The 19,010-nt window shown below is 33.1% G+C and overlaps 1 protein-coding gene across 1 annotated transcript; it reads left to right on the top strand.

Moving 5' to 3' along the window:
* The first annotated feature begins 15,194 nt into the window (after positions 1–15,194).
* LOC139843274 (ethylene-response factor C3-like) lies at positions 15,195–16,143 on the top strand. Its single transcript, XM_071833348.1, has one exon. It carries the CDS (start codon positions 15,197–15,199, stop codon positions 15,938–15,940), a length of 744 nt encoding a protein of 247 aa, XP_071689449.1. The 5' UTR covers positions 15,195–15,196; the 3' UTR covers positions 15,941–16,143.
* The last annotated feature ends 2,867 nt before the right edge of the window (positions 16,144–19,010 follow it).

Here is a 19,010-nt window from a genome sequence, read left to right as displayed (position 1 = left end):
AAAGGCTGACGGTAACTGGCGGATGTGTGTTGATTTTAAGGATATTAATAAAGCATGTCCCAAGGACAACTATCCTCTGCCGGAGATAGATTGGAAGGTGGAATCACTGTCAGGTTTTCGGTACAAGTGTTTTCTAGATGCATACAAGGGTTATCACCAAATCTTAATGGCTGCGGAAGATGAGGACAAAACTGCTTTTCATACGCCGCAAGGTATCTACTGTTATAAGAAGATTCCCTTCGGATTAAAAAACGCAGGCGCAACCTATCAGCGCGTAATTGATGCGGCATTCAAACACCAAATTGGCAGGAATCTTGAAGCGTACGTTGACGACTTGGTAATTAAGAGCAACACTAAAGAAGAAATGCTCGCGGACATCCTAGAAACGTTTGCGTCTCTACGCAGAATAAACATGAAGCTCAACCCGCTCAAGTGTAGTTTTGGGGAAGAGGAAGGCAAGTTTCTAGGTCATGTGGTGACAGCGCTGAGAATCAAGGCAAATCCCAAAAAGATTGAAGCCATTGATAGTTTGCCATCTCCGAAAACAAAGAAAGACGTGCAGAGTCTAACCGGGAAGCTTGCGGCGATCACGCGGTTTTTTTCGAAGGCCGCAGAGCGACAATTGCCATTCTTCAATACTTTGAAGAATTGCTTAAAGAAAAAAGACTTTGTATGGACTCAGGAGGCGGAATCAGCCATTCAGGAGATGAAGAAGGTGCTCGCTGAATTACCAACACTCACCGCGCCAGTAACAGGAGAAACGCTTATGCTGTACCTTGCGGCATCAAAGAAGCAATCAGCTCGGTTCTTATTGCAGATCGTGGAAAGGTAATCCATTCCCTTTTACCAGTGAATTATTTATTTCGTATACAATTAATGCTGAGGTTTTCTCAGACGCAAATGCCGGTTTACTTTGTAAGCAAGACGCTGACAGCAAGCGAAGTAAACTATGAACCAATAGAAAAGCTAGTGTATGCGCTAGTCCACACGGCACGGCGTTTGCGACGATATTTTCAAGCACACCCAGTTGTGGTTCTAACTGATCATCCAATCAAGCAGGTTGGTAAAAGCCTAATTTGCGGCAATGACCGGGAATACCGCATTGACTAACGCAATCATATTATGTTTCAGGTACTTTATAAACCCAAAACCTCTACCCAGTTGTGATCTAGCCTGAGACGTGTATACACTGGGTCGTGGATTGATTCAAGATCATATATATCAATTTTTTTCTGTACATCTAACTTTGGACAATTAGTTATAGGTTATTAACGAGGACAGCTGACTTAATGAACTTAAAACATCAAAATGTATTAAAAGTGTTGTAAATATATTTTGAACATGCTTTGATATATATGTACATATTTGTTATAGGTTTGTGAATCGACCAGTGGCCAACTCTTACTTCCCGACGAAGTAAATATCTGTGAAAGTGAGTTATAGTCCCACTTTTAAAATCTAATATTTTTGGGATGAGAATACATGCAGGTTTTATAAATGATTTACAAAATAGACACAAGTACGTGAAACTACATTCTATGGTTGAATTATCGAAATCGAATATGCCCCTTTTTATTAAGTCTGGTAATCTAAGAATTAGGGAACAGACACCCTAATTGACGTTAATCCTAAAGATAGATCTATCGGTCCCAACAAGCCCCATCCAAAGTACCGGATGCTTTAGTACTTCGAAATTTATATCATGTCCGAAGGAGGATCCCGGAATGATGGGGATATTCTTATATATGCATCTTGTTAATGTCGGTTACCAGGTGTTCACCATATGAATGATTTTTTTATCTCTATGTATGGGATGTATATTGAAATATGAAATCTTGTGGTCTATTGTTACGATTTGATATATATAGGTTAAACCTATAACTCACCAACATTTTTTGTTGACGTTTTAAGCATGTTTATTCTCAGGTGATTATTAAGAGCTTCCGCTGTCGCATACTTAAATAAGGACAAGATTTGGAGTCCATGCTTGTATGATATTGTGTAAAAACTGCATTCAAGAAACTTATTTCGTTGTAACATATTTGTATTGTAACCATTATGTAATATTCGTGTGTAAACAGGATATTTTAGATTATCATTATTTGATAATATACGTAAAGCATTTTAAACCTTTACTGATGAAATAAAGGTTATAGTTTGTTTTAAAATGAATGCAGTCTTTGAAAAACGTCTCATATAGAGGTCAAAACCTCGCAACGAAATCAATTAATATGGAACGTTTTTAATCAATAAGAACGGGATATTTCAAAACTAAGACAAACAAAAGGCAATCATAACGCCAAAATAGGTAACCTTCTTAAATAATAAGTAGAGTAACAAGCAAACAGGTACGATAACACACATAGTACCAAACAGAGATTGTTTATGGGCAACATAGCCCCAAATCAACAGGCACGCATGCCTGGTAAAAGTACGTTAACATAAAGTAATTAGAGTACAGATCATCACATCAAAAGGGGGTCATAACACAAACAAACTACAAAGATCATTGCTCCGCAACCAAGGCAAGAAGCTCCATACGCTTAGCATCGGAGTGAGCAGCAACTGAGGCGACATATTTAAGTTCAGTATCGGCAAAGCGAGCACACGCAGCATCAACAAGGGCTGGAACCTGATCAGTATACTCTGGATAGCTGCTAAGTTCGAGCTTGCCTTGCTGGGACAACTCAGTCAACAATTTACACCTCTCCTCAAGTTTGCTAGCAAGGACAACATCAACAACCAACACGCTCAACTCTTTGCTACGGATAACCTGCTTGCAAACATGTGGAATAACCTGGGTAATAACAGCAGAATAATCTGTCTTCAAACTATCAAACCTCATCTTCTAATCTGCCAACAACTTCGCTTCCTGACGAAGAACCTTATTCTCCTCTTCCAAGTCAGCCATCCTCTTCTCATCCAGCCTCTGCTTCTCCTGCATGCTCAGAATCTCACTCTTGGCTGATTTCACCTCCTCTTCCCAAGATGTGTTTAACAACAATTGTTCCTGCAATTTCTTCACAGACTCCTTGGAAGATGCATTGCCATCCCTAAGCTCTTCCACCTCCTTCTCTAAACATATAACATCGCCATATTCTACTTCAAACGAGAAAGGACAAGATGATTATAGATAGCAGAACGATAGTTATGGGCGGTGTAAACATCAATGAGCTTAGAGGTATTTACAAAGGCATCTTCGAATTCAGAAGGAATCATCTCATCGAACACATCGAAACAAGCTTCTAAAGAAGGGATAGCAGGAGTATCACCCACAAAGGCACATAAATTTGTTCAAGCGAGAAGAACAATTAATATAAAACACGCTAACAAATAAAAAGCTTACCCAAGGGAACGTTGTCACCGGAACCTTCAATTTGAGCTTCATCATCAGTATCTTCGTCATGGAGAGCAAACTTGGCCTTCTTCAAGGGGGAACCAGAAACAACCTCTTTCATCTTCCTGGCAACCTTTTGGCGCCTAGAGGCCCTAACAGTAGATACGTCAAGTTCCGCATCAACATCAATAGGTTCGTGCTCTAAGGCAACCTTAGCGCTGGGTTGCACCTTGGGGGCACTTGACTCCACCTTAGCACTGGGTTGAACCTTGGGGGCACTTGACTCAGCCACTTTCTCCGGTTTGCTGTCCACCTCCATAAAACCAGAACAGGAGGGAGAGCCAAGCTCTTTAACCACAATACTAGCACAGACGGCTTCGGTCATCTGTTTCACCCCAAAAGATTTGATAACGTTTCGCAAAGACATCTCTGCAAAAGCGAGCAAGGTTAGAAAAAATTAACACAAGAAAGTATAAACAAGAATAAAACCTAAGACATACAACACCTACCCCGTTCCCCACAAAAGTACACAGGGATAGCTTCGCCTTTTTCCCAGGAAGGTGCCATACCGAGTTTAAAAAGAAGGGAATCCGGAAGAGTTGAAGGAATTATAGGATGACGACAAATCCTACTAAAGAGGATCATCTTTAGCATCCTCAGGGATAGGATCACTATATTGCTTGGGAACGGTGGCCCATCTGATGTCAACGGCATTAGGATATTTATTCGGAAAGAAAAAAGATTTATTGATATAAATGAAGGAATCCTTCCAATTCCTTACATTAGGAATGGAAGATGCAAAACAAATTGGAGTATTAGTCAATTCCCAGCGTCACCAGTTTGAAAGAAACAGCGAAACAAGTCAACTGAGGGCTGACCGCCATAAGCTTTGCACATATATTCAAAAGCCAAGATCTTTTTAACGGTGAGAGGGTGGACAATCGAAACATGGACTTTGAAGTAATCAAGAACACTAAGAAAGAATGATGAAATGGGAATCCTAAGGTTGCACTCTGTAAATGACTGCGTGTACATTCCGACGTAATCCGCCAGAAAATCTAGCATGAACTTACCAGATTCCGGCAAAATCATGTCGTCTCCTTTGAGACCCAGGGTTTTACAGAGGCGTTTATAACGCTCGGGGGTCACGGCACTAGAAATCGATCGAAGCCCTACTTTAGCCATAACAAAATAACAAAAAAGACAACAAGATGGGAGCAATACCTTTTTTGAGAAATTGGAAATATGATCAGACGATGAAGAATAGCAAAAGAAAAGGAAAAAATGAAAGAGAAAATCAGAGATTAACTCTTTATTACCCTTGAGCAGCAACCGTCCCATCAATTACAGAATTACTTTGGTAACCGCACCAGGAAATTACCATTTCACCCTTCAACCCTATTTTAATAGTAAAGAATTCGTAGGGGCAGAAAGGTAATCGCATCCGGGTAATTAATTGCAAGGATCAGAGGCGTCAAATCAAGTTATCATGTGGCAGATTGAGTTTAATTCAACATAGCTTGGTTAAAAAGCTTCGTAAAATTAAACTGCGGGGCTTGATAGTGTATCCTCCCGTCAAGACACACGAAGTTACGCTAACGAATGTATCACGCCTAACGATGATAGATGACATAAGGTTGGATCACAAGAACGCATATGTCAAATACAAACTAAAGGCGGGATATCCATGAAATCAAATAATGGCGCTCAAAGGATAGAAGAAGAATGCCACCAAATAAGAATCCCAATATTCAGAGTTGGTACAAATCCACTTCCGTCATACGAAGCAATCGTAACGAAGGAACGTATTGATGAAGGGATCACGGTTACCAATGGACAAGGACCTCTCCTAAAGTCACGAGATCACCTAGACTAAAGGAGAGAAGTTAACGGGTTGACCAAACTCGTTACCACTAACATCCAAATGACAAAAGAGGAATGATGCAGGCTAACTTTCTTGGGCCAGCAGAGATTACAGTCAGCCGAAGGGAAAGTCCCATTTGTCTCATCAGAGATTGCCTTGAAGACTGAATCTACATAGAAAACTGGTGACAAGGCTATTACCTAACTCTATATAAAGGGAACATGATCCCTGGACAAGACATTCACACTCAGTCATAATCACTCATACATAAACACTCTCAATGAGTTACCTCCGTATCTTGGTGGCTTAAAGTACGATACCTTCGTACTACCTTCGGAGAATCGCCAACAAGCATACATCCACCATCATATCACCCCATATCATCCATTTAGTGATCAGATCCCAACTTCCTTGTTCAGTTAACAAGGTGTTCCAAGAATTGTACAAACATATACTATAAACAGTGACGTAGCTTGAACACTTACAATGAGGGGGTTAAAAAACTCAATCAAAAGATATATTTTCTAAATTTGATAACTAATGATTGATAAATCATATGCTAAACATTAAAATATATATTTTATAGGCCAAGATTGAATTTTAACTCATATGGTCTCTAAATCTATATAAACCGCTACTAAGGACAAAATTTTTGGAGAAGACAATGACACCCTCCTGTCCTTACAATCTTCCATCAGTGACTATAAATATTATTTACTATTATCAATAATATTAACTGGTTCAATTGTATAACAAGAATTAGTGTAAAAACGGTGGATTGAGATTTCCACATTAAATTGTCCTTTGTGTCTGTTAAGAAGGGTGTTTGTGTCTTTTCATTATCACTACATTCAGGGGAGAAGCATAGTTAATAAATGCCGTCACAATTTGTTTGACCCGCCGCCTTACGTCAATTGACTCACGTGCTTTTCTCGATTTCCATTTTCAGTGCAAAAACTTTAAGTAAACATTTGTACATCATGCACCTCAATATGTAACTTGCCATGAAACAAACGATTACGTTTCTGGAAAATACTTATATCTGTTTAATCCTCCACTTCAACACTATATTCACATGATCTCCCTCCTAATTCCATGAATCTGGCAACTGATCTAAAAATTTTAATATAATAATCCAATTCGTATTTGATTCAATTTTTAAAGTAGATCAAAAATCTTTTTAGATTGCATTACATATATTTATAATTTTCTGAATTATTTTAATTAGTGATATAAGTAATTTAATGTCTAATTTCTACAATTTCCCTTTCATTACAGTAATGATAAAATCTTTTAATACTAGTCAAAACACTCTAATTATTGTATGAGTAATGACCAATATTAGCAAATAAATTGACTAACTAATTTGAATAATCCATTAAAATTATCATAAAACGTAACTTTTATACTAGTGAAATGACCCGTGGAATCAAGAGTTTGTTTAAACGAAACAGTTTAATGATACGTCTTAAGTATTAAGTGAACGTAAATGCTAAAGTTATTTAGTTTAATGGCCCGTGGAACCACAGAGTCCGACTAAGAAACTCGTCAGCTGAACATTTCATCAAACACCTAAAATGCATATTAAACAATCCACATACAATCATAAGAGATAATATGAGTTGTCATTTTATTTTAAAAGTGTAAATTAAAATATAAATTTAGAATTGGTTTCCTTCTGTCTAGCTTTTATACTTTCTCGTACTCAATTCAAAATAATTAATTAAAATAATTCAAAATTATATAATTTTAATAATTAAAATAAATATTAATAAGATTTAATAATAATAATAATTAATTAATAAGATTTAATTTTAATTCAAAATTATCTAGATTAATGACATCACCTACAATGGTTAGATTTTTTTTCTTTTTCTTTTTGATTTTTGCTTAACAAAGTAATTACGCTAATAATGACATCATCATTATAGCATTTAAATATTAACTATAGATTCATTCGTCTTAAAATAAGTGTACACCTTACTCACTCTCTCTCTCTCTCTCTCTCTCTCTCTCTCTATATATATATATATATATATATATATATATATATATATATATATATATATATATATATATATATATATATATATATATAAAATTATTTACTTGCAATAAATAACTCATAAATATCATTAAACTCTCAATTTCACACTTATTTATTTAGTCAATCATTCACTTTTTCTTAAAAAAAAATTTAGTCAAACTTTTTAAATATAAAAGTAAAATTGGCATTCTTTCTAACATGTATCTAAGCATCTTTAATTCAGTAATTAATAACCTAACATAAAAGAAACTTAAGTCAAGAAATTCAAGCCTCACTTAAAATAAAGATTTTGATACTCATGATTAATTGTACATATGTATGTTATGTTGCAAACACTCCCTCTATACCATATTAACAATTCACTGTTTTATTTTGAACAGTTATATATTAATAGTTTAATAGTTTAATTCTAAAGATAGAAAAGAATAATATATTAAAGTCCTTTTATGTTCCTAACTTTTAAATTTAAGAAATATAAGTAAAAATTAAAAGGTAAAATTATAACATAAAAAGATACAGTATAATGATGAGATTTGTTAAATTTTATTCGGACTGTTAATATGAGACTTATGAAATACTTTTTCTTACACATCTATGTTATGTTATATTTCCATTAAAAAGACGGGCGGTGTGTGACCGGTTTAACGATGGATACGATAAATAGAAATTTTGTAAAACATAACTAAAACGAGACGAAGTTTAAATTCAGATTATGATTTTTGCTTTTTGTGGAATGTGCTCGAATTACTAGAATACCATCACAGACATTATAATTGGGCCATCCAAATAGACATATTTTAATGAACAAAATATAGTGACAATTAAAATTAAAAATCTGTTATAATTCAGTAGGCTTATAACTACCTTTAGTGGTTCTTGACTGTAGAAGGTATATAGAGATAGAGATACTGTAAAACTGAGAAAACAAAGGTTGAACAAAAGGTATGAGTAATTGGTTTTTTATTTATAGAAAAATGTACAATGAGAGTTTGGTGGCATTTGGAATCTAGAGAGAGAGAGTGTTTTTGTTAACCAAAAAAATACATACAATAAACTCTAACTCAACACACCTATTTATACTCAAAAAAATATACTATGCAATATCTATAATAATAATAAAATTATCATCCAATTATTACTTTTATAACACTCCCCCTTGGATGATAATTTTATTAGTGAATAACTAGTACTGCCTCGTTAAAAACCTTGCTAAAGAAAACCCTTTGGGATAAAACTTTAGCTAAGGGAAAAAGAGTGCAGCATAGAGTTGACTCCCCCTCAAGTAGGCAACGCCTGAGTTGTTACATCTTCTGAACATGCCTCATGCCAATATTATGAACGTGTGTTCTGAAAATAGCAGTTGGAAGTGCTTTGGTGAAAAGGTCAGCAGAGTTTTTGCTGGACTGAACATATCTCATTTCAATCTGGTTGTCCTTAATGAGATTTTGAGTGTATGAGAAGAATCTAGGGGGTATGTGTTTTGTTCGGTCACTTTTGATATACCCTTCTTTCATCTGTGTTATGCAAGCTACATTATCTTCATAGATAGTTGTTGAACTTTTATTGCGTTCTAGTCCACAAGAATCAGTAATGAGTTGTGTCATTGATCTCAACCAAAAACATTTCCGACTGGCTTCATGTAATGCAATTACTTCGGCATGATTTGATGATGTTGCAACAAGTGTTTGTTTTTGAGAACGCCATGATATTGCGGTACCTCCATTTAGGAATACATATCCATTTTGAGATTTAGCTTTATGTGGATCAGATAAATAACCTGCATCTGCATAACCAACCAAATTTTGTTTTGATTCGTTAGAATAAAATAATTATAAATCAGTAGTTCCCCGAAGGTATCAAACTATTTGTTTGATCCCATTCCAATGTCTTTTGGTAGGGGCTGAGCTGAACCTTGTCAACAAATTAACTGCAAAAGAAATGTCAGATCTTGTATAATCTATAAGATACATAAGAACCTCAATTGCACTAAAATATAGAACTTCCGATCTGTTAAAATTTTCATGATCTTCGCAGGGATGAAATAGATCAGCAATATTGAGTGATCTAACAACAATGAGTTTGTCTTTAAAAAAAATGTTTTAAAATCTTTTCGGTATAAGTTGTTTGATGTACAAGTAAACCATTAGGCATATGCTCAATTTGCAATCCAAGGTAATACTTGGTTTTTTCAAGATCTTTCATTTCAAAATAATTCTTTAGAAGTTGAATGATTTCATAGATCTCTTTATTTGTTCATATGATGTTAAGAACATTGACATAAACAACTACGATCTCATATCCGAACATTGTTTTTATAAAACATACGTGCAAAATAAGTTTATATTTATACCCTTTTTTTTTTATCAAGTAGTCATTTAATCGGTTATACCACATACGTCCCGTTTGTATAAACCCACTTAGAAATCTTTGTGATTTAATGGAATATATTCCCTTGAGTTTTACATTAGATGCTTATGATACCTTAACCCTTTAGGTATATTCATATATATCACTATTAAGTGATCCATACAGATAAGTAGTAACAACATTCATGAGATGCATTTAAATAACTACCAGGTTGATTAAGTATCTAATAAGTAATTGTATCCATTACAGGAGGATAATTTTTCCTCCTAATTCATTTCTGGTCTTTGTGGAAAATATTGAGTTACAAGTCTAGTTTTGCCTTGTAACTTCATTTGCACATTTCTTTTCGGATAAAAATTCATTTGTATCCCATACGTTTCACATCTTTAAAAGTGATAACGATTGATCCGAAAACTTTTCTTTTATCGAGCGATTCTAATTCAGCTCTTATTGCTTCTTTCCATTGAGCTCAATCATGTCCATTTTGTATATTCAATGACAGATTTTAGTTCCAGATCATCATCTTTATTCATGATGTCGTTGTAACATTATATGAAAATATCTCATAGAGATTTTAGTTTCATTTCGGTTCCATAATATTGCATAATTTATCGCAATTTTAGTATTTACATTTATCAATATCCTCTGCAGAAGGAATATTGATTTGTGGTTCTTCTTGAACACTTTCTCTTACCTCATTATCAGCTGATTTTCTTTTTCGAGGATTTTTATCTTCGGAACCAATTGATCTTCCACGTTTGATGCGTGGCAAAGACTCAACAGTGACATTATTGCCAGCTTTTGGAATTTCAGTTCGAACTGGAGCATTTATCGCTGGTATATATGATTTAGTCACTTTTTTATATCTGTAAATGCATAAAGTAATTAATTTGCAAGTTCTTGCATATGCATTATTTTTGAACTTTCGTTTCACATTCTTTTGTGCGAGTTCAATATACCTTAATTGATGTTCACATCATGAAGCATCATTTTATTTTTTATTTTTATTTCTCCCCCTAATCTAGGGAACAATGTTTTATTAAAATGACAATCAGCAAAACGTGCTGTAAAAACATCACCCATCATGGGTTCAATATATCTTATGATTGAAGATGTTTTATATCCAAAATATATTATCATCTTTCTTTGAAGAACCATTTTATTGTGTTGTGGTGATACAATTGGAACATACACTGCACAACCAATGTTTTAAGGTAGAAAATATTTGGCTCTTTGCCAAAATCAAGTATTAAGTGAAAATATTTACGACTTCCACATGGTATAATGCGAATTAATGTCGCAGCATGTAAATTTACATGTCCACATATAAATATTGAGAGATTTGTACTCATTATCAATTGTCTAGTTATTAGCTGTAAGCGTTTATCTATTGATTCAGCTAAACTAATTTTGTGTATGCACATGAGCAACTGGATGTTCAACAACAATCCCTGTAGATATATAATGATCATTAAATGCTTGAGATGTTAACTCACCAGCATTATCAAGTCTCATCCTTTTAATGGTGTAATCAGAATAATGTGTTCTCAATTTAATAATTTGTGCAAGAAACTTTGCAAATGCCGTATTACGGCTTGATAACATACAAATATGAGACCATCCGCTAGATGCGTCTATTAGAACCATGAAATATCAAAATGGTTCACATGATGGATGAATTGGTTCATATATCTTACCTTGAATTCTTTCAAGAAACATTTGTGATTCTTTTTCACAATATACTTTTCATTAATCACCATATGTGCTTTCCATTAATCACCATATGTGTTTTTTTTTTTATAAATATCCTTTTCACCATATACGCTTTTAATCATATGCGCTGTGTTTTTCACCATATGCGCTTTTAATCATATGCGATTTTCATCATATGCGTTGTGCTTTTCATCATATTCGCTTTTTATCATATGCGCTTATCATATGCGATGCGCTTTTTATCATATGCATTTTTTTATGTGAATAGTAAATTAATTAATTTCGTTTTACTATTCATATGAATTAATTTAGATTTACTATTTTGTTAATTGAGTAATATATATATACATCATATATACTTGTGACTCCGAAGGCTCAAATGAATTTGATCATATAGTTATACGTTGTACCTTGCACATTAATTTTCAGTAGAAGCTTTAGATGCATATTATTTTCAGTAGAAGCTTTAGATGCACTTTTTTTTAATCACCAAATACCACAAACACTTTGTTTGCGTTTGTTCATAGTCATCAATGAAAACCATTTTCTTTAATTTTATTTTATACAATAAAATTAACGCATCATTATTCTTTTCAAAAAACAATAATCTATTGTTATTGTTCACTTGTGCCATGTTTAACAACAAAAGTCAACAACCTCTGTCTTGTTTGTTGTGGCAACCAAAAACAACCTTTGCTTTTGTTACCGAGAATCCAAGACCAAAAAAACAATTAATTTTTAATTAATCTTTTATCAAAACCATAAATGATTTTATTGATCTACGTTGATATGGCCATAAAGAATTGACGGCTGACCTACTTTTGTAAGTGTATTTCGGCTATCATCCCGAAAACGCACAACGACCTTTTTTTTTTATGAACTATTTGTTTCATATCTAGCTTAGGCAATTATTGTGAACATTTGGTCCCTATAAGAGCATTTATTTTTTAGACTTTTAGTTGATTTGTACTTGTCACAATTAGGGATAGCACCTGCGGGTCGTGGATGCGGATCCATTGGATCCATCACCCGTACCCGCGGATTTTTTTTTTTTAAGAGACATCCAATTGAACCCTTGTTCGTTGAAACAATTTGACTATATTTTTACTCCCCATTATTAAACGGGCCATTTTGATGCACACTCTTAAAAAAAATAATTTGTTTTTTAAGTTTTATTATTCAACCTCCTTTTTTCAACGGTCACGTTTTTAACAAAACATTTGACAAGTTTGGAAAAAAGTTTTTTATTGATTATCATCAAAAGTTTTCTATTGTCACTCTACTGGATGGAATTATGGCATACAACCAAAATTGCAACCCAACACTACATAAGAACAAAAAGATTGTTTTTAATTAATATATGTATATGTGTTAAACTCGGAATAATAATAACTTATTTTAGAAAATTAACATAAGACATGTTGAAACATTTTTGTCACATTTAGCTCATCAAGTCTAATACTTATCATTGATAGATTTTATCACGTCTAGGAGATGTTTACTTTTTTCTTGTATTAAGTCCTACTTTCATTTACCTTTGTTTGGAAAAAAGTTTTTTTTTTTTACTTTGCTTTCCCCCTTTCTGTAAAACTCATTTAAACACTTTCTTTGTTTTTTTTTTTTTAAAAAAAACTTCCTTTTTTTTACGTTACCCGTAAATTATAAATATATAAAAAAAGCTTTTTGTTTAAATTTTTTTTCTAGTTTTTAAAAGGCTACTTGACCAATTTTTTAATTCTTTCACAACACCTGATATCGTGATCGTGACCTTTCACCAAAGCAAGAGATATTCTTGATAAACTAAACACGGACTCGTGTTTGAAATTGTCGGCCACAAAAAAATTCATTTGATAAAAGTATATATATTTTTTTTTAGTTATAGAAGGAGACCACTTCATTTTCAATACTTCATTTTTGACAAAAAACTATTCCATTTTACCATCCCTTTTTTTTTCTTACTTTAACTTTTAAGATATACTTTTAATAAAAATACAAACTACTTTTTCTTATTTTAACTTTTAAGATTTACTTTTAATAAAAATACAAACTACTTTTTGTATTTTAACTTTTAAGATTTACTTTTAATAAAAGTACAAACCACTTTTTCTTATTTTAACTTTTAAGATTTACTTTTAATAAAAATACAAACTATTTTTTTATTTTAACTTTTAAAATTATAAATTTAAGAATAAACATTAGTATGCATGAAATAAATAATGATTAATTGCATAAGTAATCATAAATGTTAGATAACATATAAAGACCCCGTCGTATTCGTATTGATCGGAATTAATCTCGACCCATGGTACCGTGTTGTCAAATGACGTGTTGCGTACATAAAGTACCGTGTTGTCAAATGACGTGTTGCGTACAATCATGAGGTCTTATTAACATAAATATAAATGTTAGTGAAGTTAATAAGAGTTAGATTACAGAAAATATAATTCAGGTGGTATAACCGACCATATATAACTTAAATAACATAAATATAAATGTTAGTGAAGTTAGTAAAAGTTAGATTACAGAAATATAATTCAGGTGGTATAACCGACCATATATAACTTAAATAACATAAATATAAATGTTAGTGAAGTTAGTAAAAGTTAGATTACAGAAATATAATTCAGGTGGTATAACCGACCATATATAACTTAAATAACATAAATATAAATGTTAGTAGTCCAAAATTTGATATATTCGAGTCTGAAAATTATTAATAATTTCATACCTTGATTAGTGATTCGTGATCGTTTGAGATATCTTTTAATTACACTAAGCTTTTCATGCTGATAACGTGTTATAATTCAGTAGGCTTATAACTACCTTTAGTGGTTCTTGACTGTAGAAGGTATATAGAGATAGAGATACTGTAAAACTGAGAAAACAAAGGTTGAACAAAAGGTATGAGTAATTGGTTTTTTATTTATAGAAAAATGTACAATGAGAGTTTGGTGGCATTTGGAATCTAGAGAGAGAGTGTGTTTTTGTTAACCAAAAAAATACATACAATAAACTCTAACTCAACACACCTATTTATACTCAAAAAAATATACTATGCAATATCTATAATAATAATAAAATTATCATCCAATTATTACTTTTATAACAAAATCTAATTTATAACATCCACACTAACAAACAGAAAGAATTATATTATATTATACTTTACTTACATACAACATCCCCAAATTTGGTCGTTTCAGTTTTAACGAGTTATCGTTTTGAGTTTGCGTTCACACTACAAATGGTCCTCAAACTTTCGCACAAATTACACAACAACCCCTCAACTTTACACTTTTTCAGGGGTAAAAAACGTAAATTTATAATTTAATTAAAATAAAAAAACCTTACTCCACCCGAATTTATAACGGGTCATATCTTCTCGCTCGGTGCGAGTTAAATTTTTCCGAGGCCACCGTTCAGCTCGAAAAAATCTCACGAACCCAACGGGACTAACTATATGCAAAACGGACATCGTTAAAAAAACACTAAATAACGGGCCCTATATTCACGCTCGGTGCGAGTTAAATTTTTCCGAGACCACCGTTCAACTCGAAATAATTTTACGAACACAACGCGACTAACTATACGCGAAACGGACATCGTTAAAAAAAATAAATATTTCGGGTTATATTACATACATATATATACATATACAACACGACTAACTATACGCGAAACGGAAATCGTATATCCAAATTAGACCGCGTGTCGAATACAACCGCAGCAACGCGCGGTTGGATTTTTTCTAGTTTGAATAATCCAAGATTATTAATTTAATATATTTTTCTAGGAGCACAAGGTTTTCCAAGGGGTATAAAAAGGCAGGGGACTCTGTTTTTCTACTCCATTACAATTCACAAAAACCATGGAAAATATTTCATGCATTCAAACTTACAATTCCACATTAGCCTACTCATCAGAATCCTCATATTCATGGGTTGATCTTCTTTTTCAACATAATTCACTTCCTTTCAATCTCAATGATTCAGAAGACATGCTTTTATTCGATATGTTAGCAGCCAATTGTAGCACATCATTCAACGATCAATCATCCGAGTCCAATTCATCAACTGTGACAATTGTGAAAGATGAAGAAGTTACATCATCATCCGAAAATGAAAAACCACTAAATTCTACTAGCACAGGTAGCCTAAACAGAGAAAACAGTATCCGTTTACAGAAAGAAAAGGCGTATAGAGGGGTTAGAAGGAGGCCATGGGGGAAGTTTGCGGCCGAAATTAGGGATTCAACTAGACATGGAATTAGGGTTTGGTTAGGAACGTTTGATAGTGCGGAAGCAGCGGCTTTAGCTTATGATCAAGCCTCATTTTCAATGAGAGGTAATGCAGCGGTTTTGAATTTTCCGGTTGAGCGAGTTAAGGAATCGTTACATGAAATGAAATATGGGGTAGAAGAAGGGTGTTCGCCTGTTATAGCACTTAAAAAACGACATGCTATGAGAAAAAAACCGGTTAGTAGAAAAAACAAAAAACTTGTTTGTTCTACTAATGTTGTTGAAAACAATATGGTTGTGTTTGAGGATTTGGGTGCAGATTATCTTGAAGAATTATTGACATCTTCTGAAAGTAGTATGTCCAATTCTTGGTAGACTCGATTTGTTTAGGTGTTATCGGGTTTAAAACTTTATTATAGTATCAAAGTTGGGTACTATTTGGAAGAGATTTTGAGGGTCTTTTGGTACCCTTAGTCCTTAATCTTGTTTCTTTTATTTTAATGTATGTACACATATACATCATGTTTGTATCTTCATCTCTATGTAAATTGCAACTTTTCTTGTTTATTTTAGATTTACTAAACCATTAGATATGTATTTTTTTGTTCTTTTTGTTTGGACTTTGTGTTTGATTGGACTATTAACTAAGAGTAAATAAAGAACGTCATGGAGAAGACCATAAAAAGTTGTGGGATTTACTTTAATAAGTTATTATTAATAAGATAATAAATAATAATTGTATTGAATTTGAATATAATATCATTGATAACTATTCACTGTTCCGATTCAATTATCCAGAATTCTTTTTTGGTATGTTTAAATTTTGTTAAAGAAACTAAAAAGCTTAATGTAATTATATAATAATGATATTTTTTAAATAATGTATTTTTCTAATAAGTTTTGTCATATATAAATGTTTATGATTTATGATGATCTAGTAGACATATTTTTTACACACACAATGTATACCCTAGGGATCATTTCATTTAATCTAACCTTCTAGTCATAAACTTTATGCCGTCAAAGATTCTTAACATTAATAATAATTAATAATTGGTTAAATGGTAGAGATCTCATTTTGACAACTAATTTTTTATCCAAATATATAGAGACATACTATCTGTCATTCAAACATATGACGTCCAAGGATCCTAGGATAGATTTGAGTGTGTTGTGTTGTTACAAATTGCCGCTTATATTGGAAACAAAATGGGACAATATTAAATCTACAAAAATGTTGAAACTTGCAATCTAGTAGAAATAATTGGTGTTCGGTCTTTTTTGGAAACTTTAGTTTTAAATCATGCCCCCTAAAGGTTAAGTAGAATTTATTTAGCAAAAAATGTACTCCGTCGAATTTAAAATTCTATACAAAGTATTATGTATTTATTTATATGCATTATAAAACACGTGTAGTGATATATTTGCACATTCTTTTTGTTAAATTCATCATAAATATATATTGATTATTGATTAAAAGTTGTATAATGCAATTATTAATGCGTTTTTATTAAAAAAAATAAAAATTGTTGAACTTTTCGTTATCCATAAAATATGGGTAAATTGACATGTCAATTTGAGAATTCAGTGAACTTGGTTTATGCTTTGAATGGATGAGAGTAACCTCAATAATTATATCTCACTGGGCAAGTTGACAAGTGGACATCATCAATGGTGTAGAGCCCATTGGGCCATTAAACTTCAAACTTCTTCTAACAAAAATAATTTTGAAGTAAAAGAATAACGCAAATTATACTTTATCTTGTTATTATACTTGTTTCAATGATCAAGCGTTTTATGCCGTAATACGAAAATATAGGTGTATATTAATTTTTTTTTGAACGGCGATTTTTTTGACATCAGTAGATCATTTATTTCAACGACCCTCATCATTTGCATGTATCACACACGTTCGGACGAAAACCCAAACCCGATCGACGGTACCCGGGAACACATCAATTCGGGCAGTGTTCCTGGGTAGAGGTCAATATATACCACAATTATTGGTGTTCAATTGTTTTAAGGAAAATCATGTCATCCCTAAAGATCGAACTCATGACTTCTCCCTATCCCATGACACAAATTACATGGGGGAATCATTATAGGTGTATATGAGGATTGGTTAATTTCCTCTGCGATATTCTTGTAGACCTAGTTCGTGATCTGGTAATTCAGTAAGGGTGACTTAAAAATCAATCTATAAGGTTCGACTCGGTAGAAAACTCAAGTGAGTTGTATCCACCGAGTATCTAAAGAGAGAAAGTGCCTGTGTTAGAGAGAAAATACTAATGGCAATCTCAATCAATGTGTGTCAGAGTGTGTGAGAAATGAACAGTACATGATGCTACTTATAAGAAAGTACTAAGGTTTGTAATTTGAGGGAATGACCATGATGACGTGTCACACTACGATGAGCTGACCAAAATTGGGAGTTGGGCCCGAGCCTTTTAGGGCTAACATGTGGGGCTTAAGTGGCACATCGATGGCGTGTGTACACATTGTCGTGTGTGGAGGGCTTATGTGTTACCATGACGTAAGGGATTACGCATTTGTCGTCTAATAGTATGTCATACCCCCAAATAGGGTCGGGGAAATATGACTTCACAATATCACAACACAAGTATGTATAAACGAGAACGACTCTATATGAGACGTTTTAATAAAACAAAATTTGATTAGAGCGGAAACATAATAATGTTTTACATAATGAAATTCAAATGATAAGTCCAATATGTGGACTCCAATGCAACAGCTAACTAAGCATCATAGAGCAGCACACAAACTAATCTTCACCTGAGACAAACATGCTTAAAAGTGTCAACACAAAGGTTGAGTGAACATCATAGGTTTAGTAAATTTAATAAGTTTTAGACCACAAGATTTAATTCAAAATATCAAAATTTCGATATGCCATGAGTTATAATATCGAACTAAACATTAACCCCTGACACTGTACGGGTGTCGGCAATCATTATTATGTACTCCCTTGACGATCACGCCAATGGGTAGAGACGTCACTCTCAATAGGCCTACTCACAATAATTAAGCTTGCAAAATTTCAATTCCAGCAATTAACGATATTATGGCGGGGATTTGCATGTAACAATAAATACATGTTTAACAAATGTCTCACGAAATTGCATATTAAATAGTTTAGGTACTTGTGTCTAAATTGTAAATCATTTAAAAGCAAGCATGTGTCTCACCCCAAAAGTTGTAAAACAGTTAAGAAATAGTAAAAAGAGGGGCTATGAAGTTCACCTTAGTAGCAAGTAAGATATTCCACGCAAGAAGTATGAACGGAGTATGAAATCGGAGATCCCAACCTAGAGATATAACCTTTGATTAGTTAATGTCTAATATAGCAAACTATATTAACAGTGACGGTTTTCGAGAAAAGTTCATATTTCCCAAAAGTTTCTATATTTGGAATCCTACTATTTAT

The sequence above is a fragment of the Rutidosis leptorrhynchoides genome, chromosome 4 (assembly GCF_046630445.1).
Source record: "Rutidosis leptorrhynchoides isolate AG116_Rl617_1_P2 chromosome 4, CSIRO_AGI_Rlap_v1, whole genome shotgun sequence".
Taxonomy (NCBI): domain Eukaryota; kingdom Viridiplantae; phylum Streptophyta; class Magnoliopsida; order Asterales; family Asteraceae; genus Rutidosis; species Rutidosis leptorrhynchoides.
Note: the sequence above shows the minus strand (reverse complement) of the source record. Positions and strands in the feature narration are given on the sequence as shown.

Bases quoted from the DNA above. Each gene is read 5' to 3' on its own strand.
- LOC139843274 (XM_071833348.1), top strand. From the start codon at position 15,197: ATGGAAAATATTTCATGCATTCAAACTTACAATTCCACATTAGCCTAC.